Source organism: Geotrypetes seraphini, chromosome 2 (assembly GCF_902459505.1).
Source record: "Geotrypetes seraphini chromosome 2, aGeoSer1.1, whole genome shotgun sequence".
NCBI classification, from domain to species: domain Eukaryota; kingdom Metazoa; phylum Chordata; class Amphibia; order Gymnophiona; family Dermophiidae; genus Geotrypetes; species Geotrypetes seraphini.
The window spans coordinates 126,398,549-126,419,551 of record NC_047085.1 but is presented as its reverse complement, the minus strand read 5'-3'; the positions used below and the strand labels follow the sequence as shown (position 1 = coordinate 126,419,551).

The following is a 21,003-nucleotide window of genomic DNA, read 5'->3' as shown; positions in this document are numbered from 1 at the left end:
CAATTCTCTGGTCACTCAGTCTAAGAAATTGATCAGATTTGTCTGACAAGACCTACCTCTAGTGAATCCATGTTGCTTCTGGTCCTGTAATCCATAGGATTCCAGAAACTTGACCATTCTCTGTTTTAAAAGCATTTCCATTAATTTGCTTACCACAGAAGTCAGACTTACTGGCCTGTAATTCCCTACTTTTTCCTTCCACTTTTGTGGAGAGGGACCACATTCGCCCTTCTCCAGTCCTCAAGTACCACTCCCGACTATAGAGATTCATTGAAAAGGTCAGTCTGCGGAGCTACCAGAACTTCCCTGGCATTCCCAGCATGAGACAGTGATTCTCTGATTCCAACTAATTTAAGAGAGCTGAGGCAGGCTGCAGCATATTTCTAGCACGGGTCACAGTGAGTAAGGCTGTCACAGCCTATAAGGTGTGTCGGGGTGGGGGCTTTGAGTGTGGCTAGAGGTCACAAATGAGTTTCATCTCTCTGACCATCCTTTTGTGCTGACTCATTCTTTTAAGCAGGGTGCCCCCACTTCCAAGGCCACCTTTTCCAGATGGATCCATAAGGCCATTTCATCAGCCTACGTTCTTTGCAGTAAACAGTCTCCTGTTTCTGTTAGGGTGTATTCTACCAGAAGTATGGCCTCTTCATGGGCTGAAGCTAGGGCAATCTCCCCTGAGGAGATTTGTAGGGCAGCTACTTGGTCCACTCTGCACATGTTTGCCAATTTTACAGATTGGATGTGGCAGCACGGCAGGACTCTGCCTTTGGGGTCATCAGTCTTGAAGGTCAGCATGGTTAGCCCACCTTAGATTTTTTGAGACTGCTTTTGTATGTTCCACATGTCTAGAATGTCTCACCTATTGCACTGGAAAAAGAGATTATGTCCTTACCTTGATAACATCTTTTCCAGTAGATAGGTGAGACATTCTAGACTCCCATCCTTTCCTTCCTGTGACTGCCTACTGCTTCATTTTGTTTATGCTTATTCAAGTTGTTTCTTGGATGCCAACCAGCTCTTTTGGGCCTTGAAAAATTCTGTAAGTATGTTCACAGTGCATGCAGGGTACTTCCTGAGTTCCTTTGATGCTGTGGTTGGCTATTAGCTGTTTGTTATTCTAATGTTCCCTTTTGAGCAGAACAATTGATTCTTGGGAATGTTCCCATTGGTGACCCTACTTCACGTTCTGTGTTGGAGCTCTTGGTGCTTGGGTACTAACTACAGGTGGTGTTAGAACTCCCAGTGAAGTAGAGGAGAATCACAGAAAATATCCAGAGTGGATTCCTTCTCCATATGGCACGTGGCCATTGGGAGATAATCTACATGTGTAGAATAGTGCTGCCTGTTTCAGGGAAAAATTTTTTGATTCAGTTCAGCCTATTGAATCAATTTTTCGATTCACTTTTCCTGCTCAAGTGCGATATTCAGCACTGAACTGCCTAAGCGACACCACATAATGATAGGACTGACTTTTATGTAGTCCGATATGGCAAATTAACTTAGGTGGTTCAGTGCTGAATATACAGTACACTAATCTATGAGCACACTTGGATAATCTAGGTGTGGATATTTACATCAGCTCAAGAACAAGTGTAAATGTCCATGCCTCCCAATAGGCATGATTTCTGCTGCTTATGCTAGTATTTTGTAAATGTTTTTATAAACTAGGTCCTAAAATGGTGCCTACTTGCTATCTTAAATTAGGTACCTCCTTCTATAAAGAGCAGCCTAGCTTTGGGTAGCAGAAAAATGCTTCAGTGGTGATATTCTAATTATTAACTAGTCCTTACTTTAGTGATTTATGGTATATATTTCTTTATTAATATTAAATATTGGTAAATGACCTTCTGAGGTTTGCCTGCAAGATTATAAGTTTTGCTAAATATTTTTGGCTTAATTAAATAGATGTTTAAATATATATAATAAAGTAAAAAAGAAAAAAAAAATGAATTAACAGCTGACCTGATGAAGAATTATAAAGTCCATTGAGATTTAGCTTGATGTTATATGATCTTGTAGGCAAAACTTAAGAAGGTCATTTACCAATATTTAATATTACTTTAGTGATTTATAGTATACATTTCTTCATTGATTAAGTTGATAGATATTCTAATTATTTACACATGTAAGTGGCCTCTTATACCAACTAGTGGAAAATATGCACTATGGGCTCCTTTTACAAAGGCGCGCTAGCGGTTTAACGCCTGTAATGCGCGCTAAACCGCTACCGCCTCCTCTTTCAACCAGAGCGGGGGTGAGCGCGTGATGAAAAGTCACGCGCGTTAAACCCACTAGTGCGGCTTTGTAAAAGGAGCCCTATATTTTAATGGCACGTATTTTGCTGGTAGGGATGCACATGGGCAGAGTGCAGAGGCATGTAAATAAATTATAGAGCTCTATCATTTAGCAGGTACATATTAACATCTCGGCGTGAGCATTTATATCAGGAGTAGGGCTGGTGTAAGAGATCGAGCTTTAATGTACATGTAATTTCAGCCATTTGCACTAGTATTCTGTAAAGAAAAATAGGCACCAATGTTTTCTTGTAGAATATGCTTAAAATAGATGTCATAAAGCAGCACCTGTAGTATTATAGAATTACCCCCCCCCCCCCCACACACACACACACACTGCTTGCTTTGTCTGGTAACCTGTTCCCTAGAAAACTGTGCTGAGGAGACACTAACATACAATATTATAGCATGCATGTTATAACATCACTGTAAATAATTGGCATGTGAAAAGTTGAGGCAAATGGAGGTTTCCATCATAGCAAAGAAAAATAACAGAAAAGGGGATCGTGGGGTACTGAGGGAGGTGCTGGGGTGTTGCATAAGTATAGACAGCTCACCAGGTCGTGCAGGTGCAAGGCCGGAGGGTTAGGACATTGATGGGAAGATAGGACTTCGATGAGAAACCTAGGGGGCAAGGGGGCCCCTTCTGGTGATTAAGGCAGGTCATGACCTGTTGGGCCGCCGCAGGGGCGGACTGCTGGGCGGGATGGACCTCTGGTCTGACCCGGCAGAGGCACTGCTTATGTTCTTATGAGTACAGTTAAGACATATATTGCATGCTTTTATGCCAGTGAATGCTATTCTACAAAGTTTGTATTATCTTCTTGTGCATACGACATTGTCTTCAATATAAAGTCAGGAAGCACCCCTATTCCTCTGGAAATTTGTGCATTAAAGTCTTTAATTCAGGCAGTATTCTTGTGCAATGGGGAAGAAAGTGATAACTAAACCATGCAGTTGAAATGAAAATACATTTTCCAGTTTTCAGGGCTGTATATTCTTTTTATTTATTTGCATTTGGAACCATTTATATTATTTCACATAAGAAAATGCAAGAAAGTAGTAAAAAGAAAATTACTTATCATCAAATAAAGAAATATGGTCTAATGTTTATACCCCATCAAGGGAGGAAATTAAACAATTTAAAAGGAAATCCAGAAATAGGAAAAATAACTAAGCTATAATAGAGAGCTTGAGACTGAACAATTTTCCTAGAACTTGAAAGCCCCACCGTCTTACTATCCCACTATTTATCGTGTTCTTTTAGAAAATTGTCTACATGAGAAGAATCAAAGCGAATATATTGTGTTCCTTGAAATGTAACATAACATTTACAGGGGAAATGTGAGAAAAACATTGGGGTCCTTTTACTAATTAGATTACTAGCCACTTTAGCACGTGCTAAACACTAACGCATCCATTATATTCTATGGACACGTAAGCATATGTGAATGAGCATGTAGCGAGCACTGAAATGGCTAGCGCCTTAGTAAAAGGACCCCATTTCCTTCTATGTAATACTTAATTCTTCAAGTATTACATAGAAGGACAATGGGGTCCTTTTACTAATATTCAAGTATCAAAATGAGGTCCTTTTACTAATATTCAAGTATCAAGAAAGGCAAACCTTGATTCTTCAAGGTTTAAAAGGCCTTTCTTGATACTTTAATATTTCCTAGATGCATCTGGAAAAATTTGTAATATCTTCCCACAAAAGATCAAGGATTTCTTCTTAAAATATGCCGTCAACACTGCAGATTTAGCACCTTCATAAGCAAAGGTAACCAGGAGGGAGCCCTAACAGAGATAGCATCCATAGAGTCCTCCAGAAATGCAGTTAAATCTGTGCTAGCTGTTGGACTCGCAACTGCTTGGGGGTCCTCCGGTGCCAAAACAACTTTTCCAGGAAGGTAATCGCATTTTACGAGAACCATACTCTCAGAATTTGTCAAACCAAGTACCTCTTTAAAATATTTCCTTACCAGAATTTCTGCAGAGAAATAATGTGTTATTGGAAAATTGAGGAATCTAAGAGGGGAGAGTGTGGTGCAGTGGTTAAAGCTACAGCCTCAGTACCCTAAGGTTGTGGGTTCAAACCCACGCTGAACCATGTGAGTCCACCAGGACAGACAGGGAAAAATGCTTCAGTGCCTGAATATATTCATGTAAACCGTTCTGAGTTCCCCTGGGAGAACAGTATAGAAACTTGAATAAATAAATAAATTTCAATACCTCATAATATTTTTCATCATATCAATCTTGATGGTGATGGAATTCAAAAAAGTGTGGGCTAAAAATAGAGGATCTCTAATTAGAAAACGAAGGATGTAAATTAAAGAACTAAGGCCGGTTTTAGGCAGACCTGCACGGTCTGTGTCCTATATATGGTGATTCGGTGTAGGATGGGCTGGGGTGGGCATTAATGTGAACTCCACTAATATGGTACATGAGGATGTTATTGGCCAGACTTTACAGTAGATATCCTGCAAACAATGGGATGGTTGAATAGGCAGGAGTGAGCTTGGAAGGCAACTTCAGCATTTAGAACCTAGGACAATACCAGACTTTACAGTCTATGGTCCAAAAATATTAAAGAAGAGACAAGTTAATCTAATCATTATTTTTTTAAACGGGTATAACTTATGGGCAGACAGGTCTTTATCTGCCGTCATTTACAATGTTACAGTGAAGAAACAAAACTATTTTTGAAAGCACAGATAACTGGTATTTTGCAATGATGTAATCTTACTCTCAACAGAAGATACATGAGTAGAAATATTCTCCACTTTGTTATCCATTTCCTTAAACTTAGTAATCAATTCAGCTGTAAAAGAGCTCAATTGTGGAACAACGTTCCTCAAAAGTGTTTCAGTTTTTGAAACTACAGTCCAAATACCTGTCAGAGAAATATCTTTTTGAACTGCTAGAGGTGTTTGAGTCAGTTCTGTTGGTAAAGAGATTTCTTCAGGAAGAAAACTGTCTTATGATGTGAGTCCAGAACCAGCTTGGGTTTGGCTCCCCAACACATGTGACGATAATACCGCTGACGGTTATGGAGGTAGAGTTTTTCCCAAGGAATTAAAAGAAACTCCAGGGAAGGAAACTACTTGATTTAAATCTGGCTTCTCAGCCAAAGCCATTGGATCTTTTGCCACTGGGGTAGAAGTACCTACAACTTTCCTCTCCTTCCCTAATAATAATAATAGTAAAATCAAATCAAATATAGCTCACCAAAGACAATAAAACAAACTTCTCAGATCCTCCTCGGTCCTTCTTAGTGTTCTAAGAGGGCTCCTAAGAGACATAGCATGCCCCTTAGGGCACGCCCAGTGGCTGTGTGCCACAGCTGGGGCAGCACTTTTCTGTGGAATGGCGCAACGTCCTCTGATGATGTCAGATGCTGCAAGAGCCATAGTCTGCTCTTTCAGATGTACCAAACACCTCCCAGTACTTCTCACAGGTCTCTCTCAGATGTTCTTCTCTGCTCTCTGGGAGACGGTACCACTTTTCTGGAAAATGGGGCAACACCCTCTGGTGATACCGCGGGAGCGATGGTCTGCTCTCGCAGATATGCCAAACACTTCCTCATACTTCCCTCTCCTCACGGGCCTCATGAGGCTGTCTATTCTGATGTGGAAAGAACCATTACCTCTCCTAGAGGTGACAAATTCTATCCCATTGAGATAGAACCTAATTAGAATAACAGTTATTATTTTTGCTTGTCCAGTGTTTATTTACGAGGGATATACCTAATGTCCAAAGTTTTGATGAGCTGTGTTTGATATGTAAAAAAACAGAGACGGCCAGGGGCATAATTGTGTCACTGGAGCCTTACTCTGGTTATAAATTTTGTTGTTGACCTGACAACTGTATTTCAGCAAGTGCCTGCATCAGGAATCTTTGTTTTTCATGATCAGCTGATGACAAGGGATCCCTCAGCAAAGGCGTGACCCTCTAACAAGCGCTGGTGACATGGGCGTCAGTTAGAGAATCGGAGGGGGGGGTTAAGCATCTGTTTGTTAGGGCTGATGTAGTTTTGCATAGGACACCAGTACCTGATTCTCAGCCACTTCTTAGGCAGCCTCTGAGACTGGCATCCTATTCAGAATCAGGCCCTTTGGGGTAAATTCTCTATTAGTACGTCTAACTTAGGCGTGCTTTAGATGTCCGGTAAACGCAAGTGCCAATCAAACGGTACTTAGGCGTGCGGTAGACGTCCCTACAACCTATTCGCGCAATATAGACGCAGGTTTCTGAAACGTCATTAAGACGTCTCCAATGGACCCGTGATAGACGTGGGTACGATTTTTTTTTTTTTTCTTAAGATTATACTTTTTTTATACTCTTTATTATCACTCATTCAGCATTGTAAGTATAGGATGATGAAAAAGATAACCAAAACACAGTATACCATTTTGTAAACTATATATTAGTTGATCTAGCAATATCAGTGAGGTAGGGAATGGCAGACAGAGAACACTGCTGTGTTGTATCTTTTTCCTCTAGGATATAAGAATTGTACAGTTTACCATTAATACAAGGAAAAAAAATATGTTATGTTTCAAAGGAGAACTAGAAGATGAAACGTACCGAGTGGGTGTTGAACTTACATTATCAGTATGGAAGGTGGGAACCGGTAGATGTATGCTACACAGAAAGCTGTACAGAAATGTCATACTCACCTCCTATTAGAAGTGGAAAGGATAGGACTTTGAACACCATATAGACTTTTTATAAACTTCGTTTAAGTTCCACAAAGACTGGCAGGAAAGGCACCCTAAGTCATCCAATAAGCTTTCTCTCGATTTCCCAGAGAGGATTATTTAGAGACATTATTTCAGAGAGGATAGTTTAGAAGTGATATCTTGCTCGAAAGAACACTCTCCTGGTCTTAAAACATTGCAACAATCAGCTCATTCTTCACAACAAAGGTAAATCCCATAACTTACACTGGCCCAACTTAGAAACAGAATCAAAACACAGATTAGACCTGAATGTGGCTTCTAGTTCACAGGAAGAGGAAGTAGCAAGCAGCACAATGCTGACCTCATTGTGACATCATCAAGGTGCACCTGGAAGGTAGATATGCCACAAGTAAAAGACAAGCCTGGAGTTGAACTCACAACCTACAGATGATCGATATAGTGCTTTTACTCACTGACCTACACCTGTGTCTCTGGTTCCCCTATCATAGCATACCTTAGTGATGTGCTAAAGTATACTCTACTTAGCTATCATATCACAGTCAGTTGAGGCAAAAGACTGGTAGCTCAATGGTGTAAAGCACCGTTGTCACGGATGCAACACCCATATTCTTAAGTATGGTTCAATAAATGTAATACAGAGTCAAAATTATGCTGTTTATTTTATCAAACCCAAGCTCAACTTTGTAATGTATTGTGTATAGTCTCGCTAATGTGTTTGTGATGAAAATGAGATGCGATAGGTGTATATCCTATATAATAAAACCCTAGCCGCGCATGCGCACATACCTGCGTGCTTCTGTGATCTCTGTTCTGTGATCAGTAGGTCTGTGGCCAGCAGGAGTGCAGATGCAGCAGCCAGGTGACTCCCCCCTCCCGCCCTCACTCACCACCAAAACCACCACCGCCAAAGCCTCCTCCTTCTGCCTAGCCGGGAGGAGGGCTCCGAGTCGCTGAAGACTGTCCCAGATCAGCTTACACAGTCCCTAAAAAATTAACCTTTTCATCTGAGGCGCGAGGCTGCGATGACCTTCCTCCCCCGGCTCACTAAGGTTTCATCTTAAGAAATTCAAATGCATTGTTGAAAATGCAAGTGACTATTCTCTATCATCCTAGACACCCCTGCAACACCCCAACAACACACTCCTGCAGCATAATCAAGTAAAAGTTATAATCAAGTAAAAGACAAGCCGGGAGTTGAACTCACAACCTATGGATGATTGGTACAGCGCGCTTACTCACTGAGCTACCGAGCTACTTAACTGTAGCCCTAACCCTAACCATAAAGTAGCATCTGACGTCATAGAAGCCGTTAGAATTTTGAAATCGTTTTGGACGTTCATTGGGTGTTCTCAGATCAAATACACCTGTAGATACTTGGCAATGATTACCCCTTGTCAAAGCTTGTACCTAAAGCCATTTCTGGAGACTCCCATTCCCAAGTCCCCAACATAGCTCAGTGCTTAAAAGCACTGCATGTATCTTCCAAAGGTCAGGGGTTCAAGTCCTGATTAAGGTTACCAAAGACATAATATTCTTTTTATTTTCCACCCACCCAAACATGCATAGCTAAGCTAAAATATGTGAACCTCACTTCCCAATCTTCATTTATTTCACTTATAACTTGTCATTGTGTTTGGGGGAGGTGAAGTTTCATTAGGTTTACATGGTAAGCTTCTAAGCTTGTACCTAAAGCCATTTCTGGAGACTCCCATTCCCAAGTCCCCAACATAGCTCAGTGCTTAAAAGCACTGCATGTATCTTCCAAAGGTCAGGGGTTCAAGTCCAGATTAAGGTTACCAAAGACATAATATTCTTTTTATTTTCCACCCACCCAAACATGCATAGCTAAGCTAAAATATGTGAACCTCACTTCCCAAGCTTCATTTATTTCATTTATAACTTGTCATTGTGTTTGGGGGAGGTGAAGTTTCATTAGGTTTACATGGTAAGCTTCTAAGCTTGTACCTAAAGCCATTTCTGGAGACTCCCATTCCCAAGTCCCCAACATAGCTCAGTGCTTAAAAGCACTGCATGTATCTTCCAAAGGTCAGGGGTTCAAGTCCCGATTAAGGTTACCAAAGACATAATATTCTTTTTATTTTCCACCCACCCAAACATGCATACCTAAGCTAAAATATGTGAAACTCACTTCCCAATCTTCATTTATTTCATTTATAACTTGTCATTGTGTTTGGGGGAGGTGAAGTTTCATTAGGTTTACATGGTAAGCTTCTAAGCTTGTACCTAAAGTCATTTCTGGAGACTCCCATTCCCAAATCCCCAACATAGCTCAGTGCTTAAAACCACTGCATGTATCTTCCAAAGGTCAGGGGTTCAAGTCCTGATTAAGGTTACCAAAGACATAATGTTCTTTTTATTTTCCACCCACCCAAACATGCATAGCTAAGCTAAAATATGTGAACCTCATTTCCCAATCTTCATTTATTTCATTTATAACTTGTCATTGTGTTTGGGGGAGGTGAAGTTTCATTAGGTTTACATGGTAAGCTTCTAAGCTTGTACCTAAAGTCATTTCTGGAGACTCCCATTCCCAAATCCCCAACATAGCTCAGTGCTTAAAAGCACTGCATGTATCTTCCAAAGGTCAGGGGTTCAAGTCCTGACTAAGGTTACCAAAGACATAATATTAGTTTGTTTTTCCACCCACCCCAACATGCATAGCTAAGCTAAAATATGTGAACCTCTTACTTCCCAATCTTCATTTATTTCATTTATAATTTGTCATTGTGTTTGGGGGAGGTGAAGTTTCATTAGGTTTACATGGTAAGCTTCTAAGCGTTCTGCTGTACTTTTTTGTATAACAGCGATATCGGCGTCGTTGAGCATGTAATCAACAGTATTGATGTAGAGTGGACTGGCTGCTGCAAGTACGCCCATAAGAAGTGGAAAGCATCATCAAAGTGCACCTGGAAGGTAGATATGCCACAAGTAAAATACAGGCTGGGATTTGAACCCTCAAAGCCCAGAAGATTGGTAGAGAGTGCCTTTCCTCACTGAGCTACAGCTCCAATGCCTCTGGCTCCCTTGTCATATCATATCTTAGTGAAGTGCTAAGGGAAAAGGAGTTTAGCTATAATGTCATAGTAGGCTGAGATAAAAGAGTGGTAGCTCAATGGTTAAAAGCGCTGCTTTCACTGAGCCCCAAACCCATATTCCCAAGTGTGCTTGAATACATGTGAGGTGGAGCTCCATTTTTCTCACACGCTAATCTTCATTCTAAGCACTATACTAATGCATATATGACTGTAAGTAATCTGTTCCGTTTAGGCGTCATACCCAGAAAAGTGGTGTTTTTTTGCCCTTGCCGATCAGCGTCATTTGTGCTGCAATTCTTTAATACATAGTTGATATTTGTTTTCTACTTGAAAACCTTCCAAATCTTTAGGCATTCCTTTGCTTAAACTTATTTGAGTTCATCCTGATATGATCGCTAATGAGCATAGACAGCTCAGTCAAGTATGATATGGAAGGGTGGTGAGATGGACCTAAGTAGAAGCAGCTGTAGCTCTATGTGTTAGGAGCCTGTGCTCCTAACATCCAGAGGTTGTGAGTTCTACACCCAGCACATCTTTTAATTGTGGCATACTACTTTGAAGGTGCAGATTGATGAGGTCACAATGAGGTCAGTTTTGTACAACTGAAGACCTCCATTTTGCAATGAGGGAAGCTGAATGTTAAGGTGTGTATCTGTTTATTCTCTTTTTAAGTGCTGATAATGTGTGCTGTTTTTTCTTTGCTTTCAAAAGAGAGCCGATTGCAGTGCTGTTTGTTGAGAAAAAAAAGGGGGTTGTAAAAGCCATGTTTAAATTATATTATTGTTTGGGCAGAAATGTGGTTTGTTATCCATGCAATATAATGTGTTCCATTGTTATGGTGTCATTATATTTATTAGGACAGAGAAAAGATGAAAATTACCTATTCAAACTCACTATTGGAATTATTGATGAAAAAACACAGCGGATGTCTGCCTTGCGTCTAACAAAGAGCCACAATTACGATAGTTGAAACGGCATTGAAATCCAAGTTAGACCAGGGTTTCTTACGTCTACATAATACACGATATTTAGACGCAGTTGCTCGCTCAGGTAGCGCTCATCTAGCGTCCCCATTTGGCACGCCCACGGAACGCCCACAGAACGCCCACGTCCAGAGCTGGAGATGGGACTATGCTTTCTATAGACGTCAGTCCGTCAACTACGTCTTAGGGACGTCTATGTGTCGTTTATTTCCCAATTAACATTAATTAAGACCCTTAATTCTGTAATTATTCACTTACATCGGACGCCTAAAGCACGCCTAAAATAAACGCAGTAATAGAGAATTTACCCCTTTGTGTCTATCCCACACATTTTTGAACTCAGTCTCTGTTTTTGCCTCCACCACCTCTGCAGGGAGGGCATTCCAGGCATCCAACATCCTCTCCTTGAAAAAGTGTTTCCTAGTAATACTCCTAAGTCTACCACCCTGCCACTTCATATTATGTCCTCTTGTTATACCGCTTCTCCATCTCTGAAAAAGATTTCTTTGTAGATTAATAAGATTCAAGTATTTAAATGTCTATATCATATCTCCTCTATCCCTTCTTTCCTCTAGGATATTCATATTCATATATTCAAGCCTCTTCTCATACATCTCTTGGCTCAATCCCGATATCATTTTCATCGCCTTTCTCTTGACCTCTTCAAGTCTTCTCACATCCTTAGCAAAATATGGCCTCCAGAACTGAACACAATATTCCAAGTGGGGCCTCACCAGCAACTTGTACAGAGGCACTAGCACCTCACTTTTCCTGCTGATGATTCTTCTCTCTATGCAGCCCAGCATCCTTCTGGTTATGGCCACCACTTTGTCACATCATTTCGCAGCCTTGAGGTCCTCAGACATTATCATGCCAAGGTCCCTCTCCCAATCCATGCAAATCAGCTTCTTCTTTTTGTTTTGTTTTACTTCCTTTATTTAATAATCTTTATTCATTTTAAAATAATTTCAATAAGTGAAGAACAATAAATAAAACATTTACACTATAGACATCACTTAAAATATTACAATATTCTTACAGACCAATAACCCTCCCACCCAAATTATTCTTTATCATTCAAGAATCTATAGATCTATCATAATTCTGTAATTAACTACATATTTTAAACATAGAATTACACATTTATCCACTTAGACATATTTTAAACTTATAAACCACCCTGTCCCCATTTGATTATAACCTATATATTCCTCCCCCCTCCCCCCTCCCTCCCTGAATGTGCAATTCTTCTAACAACAAATGTATAATTATATTAAATCTACAAAAGATGTCAATGGACCCCATATTAGATTAAAGTTTTTTAAATTCCCTAACTGATCAGCTCTCATTTTCTCATATTTATATATTTGACATAAACTTGCCCACCAGAATGTAAAATTGAGACGATCCCAGTTTTTCCAGTTAAGTGTAATCAATTATATAGCTGTGCTTGTCATAATTAAGAGACTTCTTTTATGTTTATCTAGGGGGTCTTTGATATACAAAATGGTACCACAGATTATTACTTCATAAGTTAAAGGAATCTCAGATTCTAAAATATTAGTAATATGTCCCCAAATCGATTTCCAAAAAAAGAGTATCTTAGGGCAATAAAACAGTAAATGATCCAATGTTCCTATGTCAAGATGACAGTGCCAGCATCTATTAGACTTTGAATTATCCAACTTATTCAATCTAACCGGGGTCCAAAAAGAACGATGCAACAGAAAAAAACAAGTTTGTTTCATAGATGCTGAAGCTGTACACCTCATCCTCCAAGACCAAATACGTGGCAATCGAGATGCAGAAATATACTGCTTAATCAGCTTCTTAACCCCTAACATATACAGCTCCTTTGAATTTTTATTCACCAAGTGCATCACTTTGCACTTCTTAGTAATAAATTTTAACTTCTAAACGTTAGACCATTCTTTTAGCATTCACAGATTTATTCTCATGTTTTCTATTCCTTCCAGAGTATCCGCTCTCTTGCAAATCTTTGTGTCATCTTCAAAGAGAGACACTTTTCCTTTTAATCCTTCAGAAATATCTCTCACATATTGAACAGAATGGGCCCCAGGACCAATCCCTGAGGCACGCCACTACTCGCCTTCCTTTTCTCCGAGCGATTTTCATTCGCCACCACTCTCTTGTCATCTTGTCGGTCAGCCAATTTCTAATCCAGGTCACCACCTTGGGTCCTGACTTCAACCCGCTAAGTTTGTTGATAAGCCTCCTATGAGGAACTGTGTCAAAGGCTTTGCTGAAATCCAAGTTATGGATATAGAACAGGATATGGTTAGAGATATTTAGATTTATACTCCTCAAATTCACAGGGTAACACTGCAGAACAAAATTACTGTAAAGTATGCACTCTAACGGCAGGTCTAAAAGTTTGCTGACTTGTGCTAAGAAGTACAGTAAAACCTTGGTTTGCGAGCATAATTCGTTCCAAAACCATGCTTGTAATCCAAAACACTCGTATATCAAAGCGAATTTCCCCATAAGAAATAATGGAAGCTCAAGACAATTCGTTCCACAACTCAAAAAATTTAATACGGTATGTACTCATATTGCAAGACCTCGCTCATTTAGAACAGTCACTACACTCCCGCAGTGTCAGAGAGAGAAGAACCATTGGCTCAATTGTGATGATGTGATGTGTGTATACTATACGTACTTGTATTGCAAGACATTGCTTATTTATCAAGTTAAAATTTAATAAAATGTTTTTCTTGTCTTGCAAAACATTTGCAAACTAAGTTACTTGCAATCCAAGGTTTTACTGTATATGCTTAATAACTAAATCAAATGAGCCTCAGAGACCGAAGCAGGGCTTCACAGTCTCTACTATTCGCAAATAGCTATAATCAGCTCTTTTGCACTTATGCTCATATCATAGGCTCCTCTTGCAGTCGGGGAAAAACAGCACAGTAAAAAACTCAAAGGGACACCCTGATTAAAGATCCTATTTGCTCTGCAGTCTGGATTTTTTGACGCGTAGATTTTTCTCAAAGCACACTGTGAACAAAAAAAGCACACCAAAATGTTTTTTGTTGTATCTTCCACAGAACCTGGCCAATTATGAAATTTAGTGCGTCGTGTCCTAAATGAATTTGATGTAAAATGTTTCCCACCGCACCACAACACTACTTTGTGAAAATGAATTGTTGCTAAGGGATATGCACAGAAGCAGATGATAATTTGTAAACAGTTTCTGTATCAAAATGGTTTTCACTGAGAAGATTGAATTCTGATAAAGAACTTTGTACTGCTAAAAGGTTACAGCAGTCGACAGTTGTTGAAAGAGGTCCCTTCAGAAGGGTTGGAACAAAAACGACCTTGATGTGCTACTATGCAAGATACGAGCAATGGACTCTGTGGCTCTTAAATCAGGCAGCAGACGACTGCGCATGATTTGCACACAAGAGCACATTAATGTTGTACACGATATGTAACCCTAGAGCAGGGGTAGGGAACTCCGGTCCTCGAGAGCCGTATTCCAGTCGGGGTTTCAGGATTTCCCCAATGAATATGCATGAGATCTATTTGCATGCACTGCTTTCAATGTATATTCATTGGGGAAATCCTGAAAACCCAACTGGAATACGGCTCTTGAAGACCAGAGTTCCCTACCCCTGCCCTAGAGGAAAGGAGGGACAGGGGAGATATGATTCAGACATTCAAATACTTGAAGGGTATTAACGTAGAACAAAATATTTTCCAGAGAAAGGAAAATGGTAAAACCAGAGGACATAATTTGAGGTTGAGGGGTGGTAGATTCAAGAGCAATGTTAGGAAATTCTACTTTACGGAGACGGTGGTGGATGCCTGGAATGCGCTCCCGAGAGAGGTGGTGAAGAGGAAAACAGTGACTGAGTTCAAAGAAGCGTGGGATGAACACAGAGGACCTAGAATCAGAAAATAATATTAAAAATTGAATTAAGGCCAGTACTGGGTAGACTTGCACGGTCTGTGTCTGTATATGGTCATTTGGTGGAAGATGGGCTGGGGAGGGCTTCAATGGCTGGGAGGGTTTAGATGGGCTGGAGTAGGTTTTAACGGAGATTTCCGCAGTAGGAACCCAAGCACAGTACCGGGTAATGCTTTGAATTCTTGCCCAGAAATAGCTAAGAAGAAAAAGTTTAAAAAATTTAAATTGAATCAGGTTGGGCAGACTGGATGGACCATTCGGGTCTTTATCTGCCATCATCTACTATGTTACTATGATCTTGTACTGAGCCAGGAGGATGTGCCACAAACACTCCAAGCAACTCGCCAAATAGCAAGAGAAGCAGAAATAAGCCAGACAACTGTGGTTAGGATAATTCATGACGATCTGAAATTAAAGTGTCTTAAAAAGTGTCAAGCCCAAGAGTTAACTTTACACAGCAAAGACACACACCTGAAACAATGCAAGCAGCTTTTGACCAAGTACTCAGAGCAGAGTCAGCTTCGTCTGGTTTACAGATGAAAAGATATTTACAGTAGCTCCACCAATTAACACACAGAATGATCACCTGTACATGCATTCAACAACCCTGAAGTGTGAGGTTAATGCCTACTATGGACCCGCCCCAACCTTCAGCCAATCAGTCATGGTCTAGGTCGCAATCTCGAAGCTTGGTTTCACAAATCTGTTCTTCATCGATCCTGGGGTTAAGATTAATGGTGCATACATACTACTGGGACATCCTCTTGACGCAGAAGCTTTTGCCAGCACTCCATCGCATGTTGGGAGACTACTTTATCTTCCAACAGGACAATGCCCCAACACATCAGACAAAGGACACCATAGAACTGCTACATTGGGAGACCCCAGACTTCATTGGTCCAGACCTCTGGCCTGTGAATTTACCAGACCCAAATCTAGTTGACAACCGGATCTGGGGGCTGGTATAGGAATGCATCTACCAGTTAGTGATATCTGACGTCGAAGACCTGAAACAGCACCTCATCTCTGTTCGCAGCTGAAGCAGAGCATAATTGACAAGTCCATAGATCAGTGGCAACCAAGACTGAGGGCGTGCCTTCATGCAAAGGGAGCGCACTTCAAACATCTGCTTAATTGAAACATTACCTTTTACATTTTTCTGCAAGATACGCCATAAATGTTGTGATGTGTTTTCATTTAGTTCACAATCCATTTTTACAAGGTAGTGTTGTGGTGCAGTGGGAAATATTTACAACATTTTACATCAGCTTCATTCAGGACACAACACACTAAATTTCATAAGAATTATCCAAGTTCTGTGGAAGATACCACAAAAAAAAACCCATTTTCGTGTGGGCTTTTTTTGGGGGGTTCACTGTGTGTGTGTATAGATAGATATTTAAATTGCTATTTATTTTATATGTACATTTTATATGCCTGAAGGGCAATTCTATAAATAGACGCACCATAAGAGCCCAGAATGGGCTACAAATTTACACACGTGGAGGGGCATAATCGAAAGGAACGTCTAAGTCCGTTTTCGTCCAAGTCGCAAGTCGTCCAATGTAAAAAACAGCTTATGACACATTTTCGAAAAATACATCCAAATATTTTTTCATTTCGAAAATCATCCAAGTGTACGTCCTGCCGATCTGATCATCCAAGTCGCTAAATCGTCCATCTTTATAGCATTTTGTCCAACTTTTCGTCCAAGTCAAAAACGCCTAGAACAAATCCTGTTGGACGTAGGAGGGGTCTACAAAGTGTTGGACTGAACACCCAGACATGGTACCTAAATAGTGGGGTACCTTACAGGGCACTGCTGTGAACTTCACAAAAAGGGTGCCATGTCTTCATCTCACTACAGTTCCCTCACCAAACCACCTCCAGAATCCCCTAGACCCAATTATCTACCACCCCAGTAGCTCTTATGGCTGCAGGAGCCACTTACATGGTAGTAAAAAAGGGTTTTGAGGGTGTATAGGGGAGTGCACATGTTTCAACATCAATGCAGTGATCACAGGGGCTTATGGGCATGGGTCCTCCTCTCTATGGGTCCCTAACCCACCCCCAAGATGGTTTAAGATGCCTCTTTGCAGCATGACTAGGTTTTCCTATGCCAGGCTGCCAGGTGATGATGGTCTGGAGGCTGAATTTTAAAGGTGTGATTACGATTTATATGGGGTTGGGGGGGTCAGTGATCACTGGGGTAGTGTGTGGGAGTCTGTATTATGTGTTTGCAGTGCTTATCTGGTGATTTTAGGTGGGTTTTTGTGACTTAGACCATGTTTTACATGGTCTAAGTTACAACATCCAAGTTCCGTCGCTCCTGTGCTGTATAACTTTCGGTTATACATGCAGTACAACTATATCTAAGCCGGCCCACGTCCCGCCCAACTCCCGTCCTCGACACTCCTCCTGAAATGCCCCGTTTAGTTATCGTCATTCAGCAGCACTATGAAGGCCTAGGTCATTTATAAATATGTCCAAAACCCGGTTTTATTATCGGCACTTGGACATTTTTGACCGATGATCGTCCAAGTGCTGACTTAGGCCGATTTTTGGACATTTTTCTCTTTCGATTATGAGCCCCATAATATATGGTATGAGATCAGTATTGGCATGCTCTCTTTCGCCATATCAACAGTAGGCATCAGTTGGTGCACTTAGACATGTCACCTACTACATCTAACTCAGGGATCTCAAAGTCCCTCCTTGAGGGCCGCAATCCAGTTGGGTTTTCAGGATTTCCCCAATGAATATGCATGAGATCTATGTACATGCACTGCTTTCAATGCATATTCATTGGGGAAATCCTGAAAACCCAACTGGATTGCGGCCCTCAAGGAGGGACTTTGAGATCCCTGATCTAACTGGTAGGCACACCAATGGTCCACCTCTGCTCCACCCACATATATGTCGTCCTCGCAGTTAGGCCCTATGGCTCCCAGGTGCTACCTTATAGACTAGCTTCTGGTGCACATAGGCACCTGTCAATTTGATGGCGCCTTTGACGCCCATTTTTAGGCACAACTTTTTGGAATTTATCTTTAGATTTTTTTTTTATTCATTTAATTTGCTTTGAATCTATTTTTAGGTTTGCAATTATAGAAATGATAGATTACATTAAGATTAGTTTTGATCTTTTCAATGAGTTACTTAATCTGGCACTTTTCCATGAGGCTGGTGTATATTTCAGCATCATTCAGTTTTTTTCTCTCCCCACCCCCTCCCCCAGGCAAGCTGCAGCCAAACAGATGATGACAGCTACATAAGAACTGATGATGATGAGAGCTGCCTGCGGACAGATGATGAAGAGAGCCTGGCAGCTAACTTCAGAGAGGAGTGGAATGAGCAAGTGCAGCGTCTCCTGACAAAATAAAACTTTTCAATACGAAAAAGAAAAAAGTACCAAGGACTGTAGCACAGTGCTTTCATTTTAAGAGTTGTAGTTTTTAGGTGTGTGTTAGGTGAGGAGGCAACAGAAACAAAAGTTTTGATTTAGAACACATGTAAACTGGACTGCATTGTTTCTGAGCTGATTTTGTGCAAGGAGCAACCAGCCAGCGTTTTTAGGCTGCAATTCTGAATATGGTAAGGTAGTATTAATGCAAGCAATGGAAACCTTTGCACATGGTGTTGAACCTGTTCAGTTTACAATATTAATACTGTTTATAGAACTAAGAGTTTGCTTTCTCAGTACTTGGGAGCTTTTAGTAAAGCAGTTTACTTATACACTGTACATGGGGTAGGGGGACTTCACCCTGAGGGTAAAAACGAACATGATTATGCATTTAACACTGAATAATTTATGCTCCTGAAGCGTGTATATATTTCCATTTCCCAAATGGTACCTACCAGACGTTGTCTGCAGTTCGTTTACAAGTCTGTCCTACTGTGTGTAAAATGACTTGTACAAAATACACTAAAAATGCTATGATCTAGGGCTAAAGAGTAATTTTAAGGAAATATTTTCTTTTGAACTAATTTTAACAGATCAGCCATACAAGTTGTTACTGTAAATATGTTTTCCCAAATAGACACTGTCATATACAAAGAAGAAAACATTCAAATTATATAGAATCTAGTTTTTAAATCAGCACAGATCTTCTTAAAACTGTGAAGTATGTTTTGAAGTACTCGTTAACTGAAGCTGTTTATAAACCACAGGTGCCATACAATCCCTGAGCTGACCAATGCTACTCCTGAATAATCTTCCATAATATTTTGTTTATATTTTAGCTTTAGTAAGCATGTCTAGGGGAAAAAAAATCACATTTGTTTTTTTATTATAATTATTTTGAGGCCTACTGATTCAGGCTTAAAGTATGCTTGCAAACCTTGTTTCATTTCTGAGTGTGTGCTGCCTTAGCTAGCCTCCAGGTGTTCTGCATGCATTCTTCAAAGGTATGTGATAAGGTGGTGAATAAAGACAATATCAGTGGAATACTGAAAAACAAAGAAGGGATTTTGGTAGGGAAGACCAGGCACCAAAGTGAAGACAGATCAAGGGATAGATGGGACTGTGTCCCTTTTGGCTTGTCCCAGATTGAAAATGAATGTGTGTAAGAGGTATGCCAGCCACTGGCAATCATTTTTGTTTTGCCTGTCTAGCCCTATGCTGTCATGTATTTGTGCAGCAATTAAAACAAAGCAATCTGGCATAACATTAGCATTTGCACTTTGTCACCTGCAACTGAAAGCTAAACACCATCAACCAATACTCACACAACTCAATTTTATTGGAACAAATATTTGACCACAGCTTTATTATCTTATCTTTTTTTTTTTTTTTTTTGTAAATCTTTATTCATTTTAAAGCCAAAAATAAGTGCAATATATTATACAGTCATCTTACACTTTAACAGCACTTAAATTCAATCAAAATTATATTTTATGACAAATGCATATATCATCCCCCCTTCTACCTGTCCAAAAATTTGCACTCAAAATTAAAAATATCTTCCCACCCACCCTGGATGTGTATTATCAAAGGGGAAAATCAACAATCACTCCTTACAGAATTTTGTCAATGGCTCCCAAATATCCATAAACTTCCTATAATGTCCCTGTTGTATGGCCACCATACATTCCATTTTAAAAGTGTGACATAGAGATTCCTACCAAAAAGTATAATTTAACCGATCCCAGTTTTTCCAGTTCCTCAAAATAAGTTGTATGACAACCCCTGTCATTATAAAGAGAAGTTTGTTATTCCGAGCAGATATTTAGCTTTAGCCCTAATTAACGTACCAAATAGGATGGTATTGTACATCAATGCCACTGGATTTTCCAATATTTTGTTCACTTGATCCCAGATAGATCTCCAAAATTTAAATATCAAGGGACAATAGTACAATAGATAATCCAACGTCCCAACTTCGAGATGACAGTGCCAGCATCTATTAGACTTAGAACTATCTAATTTCTGTAATCGAACAGGGGTCTAAAATGCTCTATGTAACAAGAAAAACCATGTTTGTCTCATAGATGCAGACACCATACATCTCATCCTCCAAGTCCAGATTCGTGGCCATTGAGATGCAGTAATCTGATGCTTTATCTCAATGCTCCAAATGTCATGAAGACCAGTCTTTGGTTTCTTATTCAAAAATTCAGATATTAATTTGTACTACTGAGCGGCCTGGTGTCCCAGGAAATCTGTCTGGCAGCATAGGATTGGCAAACTATACTGATTTTTAAGATTTTGCCAATCAGGGAACCCCTTCTCAATGGCTTTATTATCTATCTTAATATTATCTCCACTTACAATACAATCCGTGTCCTAAACCAACAAACTCCCAATGTATATTCACACACCCCCAGGGAGCTATTTGGTGTTGAAACTAGCTTCCGTTAAGTCTTTAAACTTACAACATTCCCCCAAACATGACCCACGATGACACCAGGCCGTGCTTCCCCTCCCCCCACACATGATCCACAATAATGCCAGGCCATGCTTCCCCTCTCAGCAGTGTCACCTACGAGTGTTACATTTATTTATTAACTATTCATCTCCCAGATCCAACT

The 21,003-nt window shown here is 40.2% G+C and overlaps 1 protein-coding gene across 9 annotated transcripts in view; it reads left to right on the top strand.

Annotated features, from left to right (window-relative positions):
* Positions 1–19,765, top strand: part of DTNA (dystrobrevin alpha) — a 597,879-nt gene extending 578,114 nt beyond the window's left edge. For all 9 annotated transcript variants that reach the window (XM_033933728.1, XM_033933727.1, XM_033933729.1 and 6 more), the window contains one exon: positions 18,212–19,765. In XM_033933728.1, the coding sequence (XP_033789619.1) occupies positions 18,212–18,355 (144 nt within the window). In that variant the 3' untranslated portion in view covers positions 18,356–19,765. The remainder of the gene's footprint in view (positions 1–18,211) is intronic.
* Positions 19,766–21,003: the final 1,238 nt, after the last annotated feature.